Genomic DNA, 3,149 nt, shown 5'->3' with positions numbered 1-3,149 from the left:
TAGGGGTGGTTCTGTTGGTTGTGACCCAACACCACGTGGTCGTATGTTCACCCTGCCCCACTGCTGCTTGGAGCTGATCTCTGGGACCTCAACAGCAAATTGATCTCGGTGCTTATGAAAAGCAGAGCTCTTCCCAGCGTGGATTTGGGGCTATTATTGACGATCCCGATGACCTTTCTGCATTAAACTCACAACCTCAACCATTTTGCTGCGGGCTCTGATAGAGGAGATGTATTTGGCTGCCAATGGGAACGTGGAAAGAGGGGCAGAGTGCTCTGAGCACGTCATATTTCTTTCTTTTCTCATTATTTCCTTGAATTATTGGGCATTTTGGCTGATATTTTGCAACGAACTGAGCACGGAGAGCGTCAGACCCGAAGCGCTGCTTACATAACCAGGAAGAAAACCATCTTCAGCCCTTTGATTAGGAGCTGTAATTAAGCGTATGGTGCTCAGGGAGGTGGATTAAGGGAGGGATTTCAGTTCTATTCTTGGCCTGGCCACCGAGCTGTGTTATTTCGGTCGCATCACTTTCGCCGGGTATTTATATATATATAAATAAGAGCTGAGCTGGGGGGGGAATGGTGGCACCTCCCATTGCAGGAGGGGGGCAGAGGGGGGGGGAAGAAGGAAAAAGAAAGGAAAGATGAGCCCCCTCCATCACAGAAACCACCAAAAAACAGCTTTTCTGCCTTTTTTATGTCCCTCTCGTGGCTCCCTTTGTTTTTCTAATCACTTTGCGGCTTAATTACTCTCACACCGGATCCCAGTCATCCAACAGCGATTCCTCCAACTGCATCTGGGCAGACATGGGGGGTTTGGGGAGGAATCTTTGTCTTTGCTCACCCGTGTGAGCATTTAAGTTTGATTTTTCCCCATTCTTTTAGGGCTCAGTTTGGGGGTGTTCCCGCGCTCTGGAGTTTTATGTGGTAATTCAAATGTTCCTCCAACTTCAGCCATTCTTTTTGGGTTCTCCATGTTCTGCACTCAGAGTGTTTGTAGGTCTTTCCATCCATGGAGATCTCTCTACAAAACCTCTCCCGTTTCTCTCCAACAAAACCAAACTTGGCCATTTGATGGCTGTGATCTTCAGCTTTGGTTGGAAGAGTTGACTGTCCAACGTGGACAACCAGTGAGCTGCCATGGGCCATCATGTGACCATCATGGCTGCCATATGATCACCATGGGCCATCATGAGCCATCATGGCCTACCATGGGCCACCATGAGCCATTATGTGACCACCATGGGCCACCATATAACCACCATGGCCACCATGGGCCATCATGGGCTACTATGGGCCAACATGGCCACCACGGTCCATCACGTGACCACCATGGGCTACCATAGGCCAACATGGCCACCATATGACCACCATGGCCGCCATATGACCACCATGGGCCATCAAGAGCCAACGTGGCCACCATGGGCCATCATGTGACCACCATAGCCATCATGGGCTACCATGGGCCATCATGGCCACCATATGACCACCATGGGCCATCATGTGACCAGCATGGGCCACCATGGGCCATCATGGGCTACCATGGGCCTTCGTGGGCCAACATGGCCACCATGGGCCATCATGGGCTACCATGGGCCATCATGAGCCATCATGTGAACATCATGGTCACCATATGACCACCATGGGCCATCATGGGCCATGATGGGCTACTATGGGCCTTCGTGGGCCAACGTGGCCGCCATGGGCCATCATGAGCCATCATGTGACCATCATGGCTACCATATGACCACCATGGGCCACCATGGGCTATCATGGGCTACCATGGGCCTTCGTGGGCCAACATGGCCGCCATATGACCACCATGGGCCATCAAGGGTTAACATGTTCTACCATGGTCCATCATGTGACCACCATGGGCTACCACAGGCCAACATGGCCACCGTGTGACCATCATGGCCACCATAAGCCACCATGGGCCAACATGGACAATCAATGGGCCACCGTGGGCCATCATGGGCCACCATGAGCCAACAGATAACCACCATGGCCACCATGAGCTACCAGATAACCACCATGGCCACCATGGGCCATCATGGGCCAACATGGCCGCCGTGGGCCAACATGGACAATCAATGGGCCACCGTGGGCCACCATGGGCAACCATGGTCCAACATGGCCGCCATGGGCCATGGTAGACAGCCAAAGCACCACGGGATATTGTGGGTACCCCAAAAACAGCTGGATTTTGTAGGCACCAAAAGGACCTTTGCATATTATAGGTACCACAAAGACATTTTGATATTGTAGGCACCAAAAAGACCATGGGATATTATAGGTACCCAAAGACAATTGGATATCGTAGGAACCCAAAAGACCATGGGATATTATAGGTACCCAAAGACAATTGGACATAGTATGAACCCAAAAGACCATGGGATATTATAGGTACCCCAAAGACAATTGGATATCATAGGAACCCAAAAGACCATGGGATATTATAGGTACCCCAAAGNTAGGAACCCAAAAGACCATGGGATATTATAGGTACCCCAAAGACAATTGGATATCATAGGAAACCAAAGACCATGGGATATTATAGGTACCCAAAGACAATTGGATATCGTAGGAACCCAAAGACCATGGGATATTATAGGTACCCAAAGACAATTGGATATTGTAGGAACCCAAAAGACCATGGGATATTATAGGTACCCAAAGACAATTGGATATCGTAGGAACCCAAAGACAATGGGATATAGTTGGTAACTCAAAGACAGTCAGATATTGTAGGTACGCGAAGCTCTGGAGGACTCAGGTTGTAGGGTTGGACTCTGTGGTCTTTGTAGGTCCCTGCTGACTGAATTAAATCTACCCTGTGCTATCCTGTTATATTCTGTTCTCTCCTGTTCCTTTTCGGTCCTCCCTATCCCATTACAGTTCTATCCCATCCCATCCCATCCCATCCCATCCCATCCCAACACATCCTATCCCATCCTATCTCATCCCATCCCACCTCAACCCATCCCATCCCACCTCAACACATCCCATCCCAACACATCCTAATCCTATCCTATCCTATCTCATCCCATCCCATCTCATCCCATCCCATCCCATCCCATCCCATCCCATCCCATCCCATCCCATCCCATCCCATCCCATCCCATCCAACACATCCGTCCATCAGTG

General features: G+C 50.1%; 1 protein-coding gene across 1 annotated transcript in view; it reads left to right on the top strand.

Annotated features, from left to right (window-relative positions):
- The first annotated feature begins 1,985 nt into the window (after positions 1-1,985).
- The window catches only part of LOC107310611 (rho GTPase-activating protein 39), a 15,820-nt gene continuing 14,656 nt past the window's right edge, over positions 1,986-3,149 (top strand). The window contains exon 1 of the mRNA XM_015856421.2: positions 1,986-2,182. Coding sequence (XP_015711907.1) covers positions 1,986-2,182 — 197 coding nt within the window. The remainder of the gene's footprint in view (positions 2,183-3,149) is intronic.

Source organism: Coturnix japonica, chromosome 2, assembly GCF_001577835.2.
Source record: "Coturnix japonica isolate 7356 chromosome 2, Coturnix japonica 2.1, whole genome shotgun sequence".
NCBI lineage: Eukaryota > Metazoa > Chordata > Aves > Galliformes > Phasianidae > Coturnix > Coturnix japonica.
This window is presented reverse-complemented; position numbering and strand designations above follow the sequence as displayed.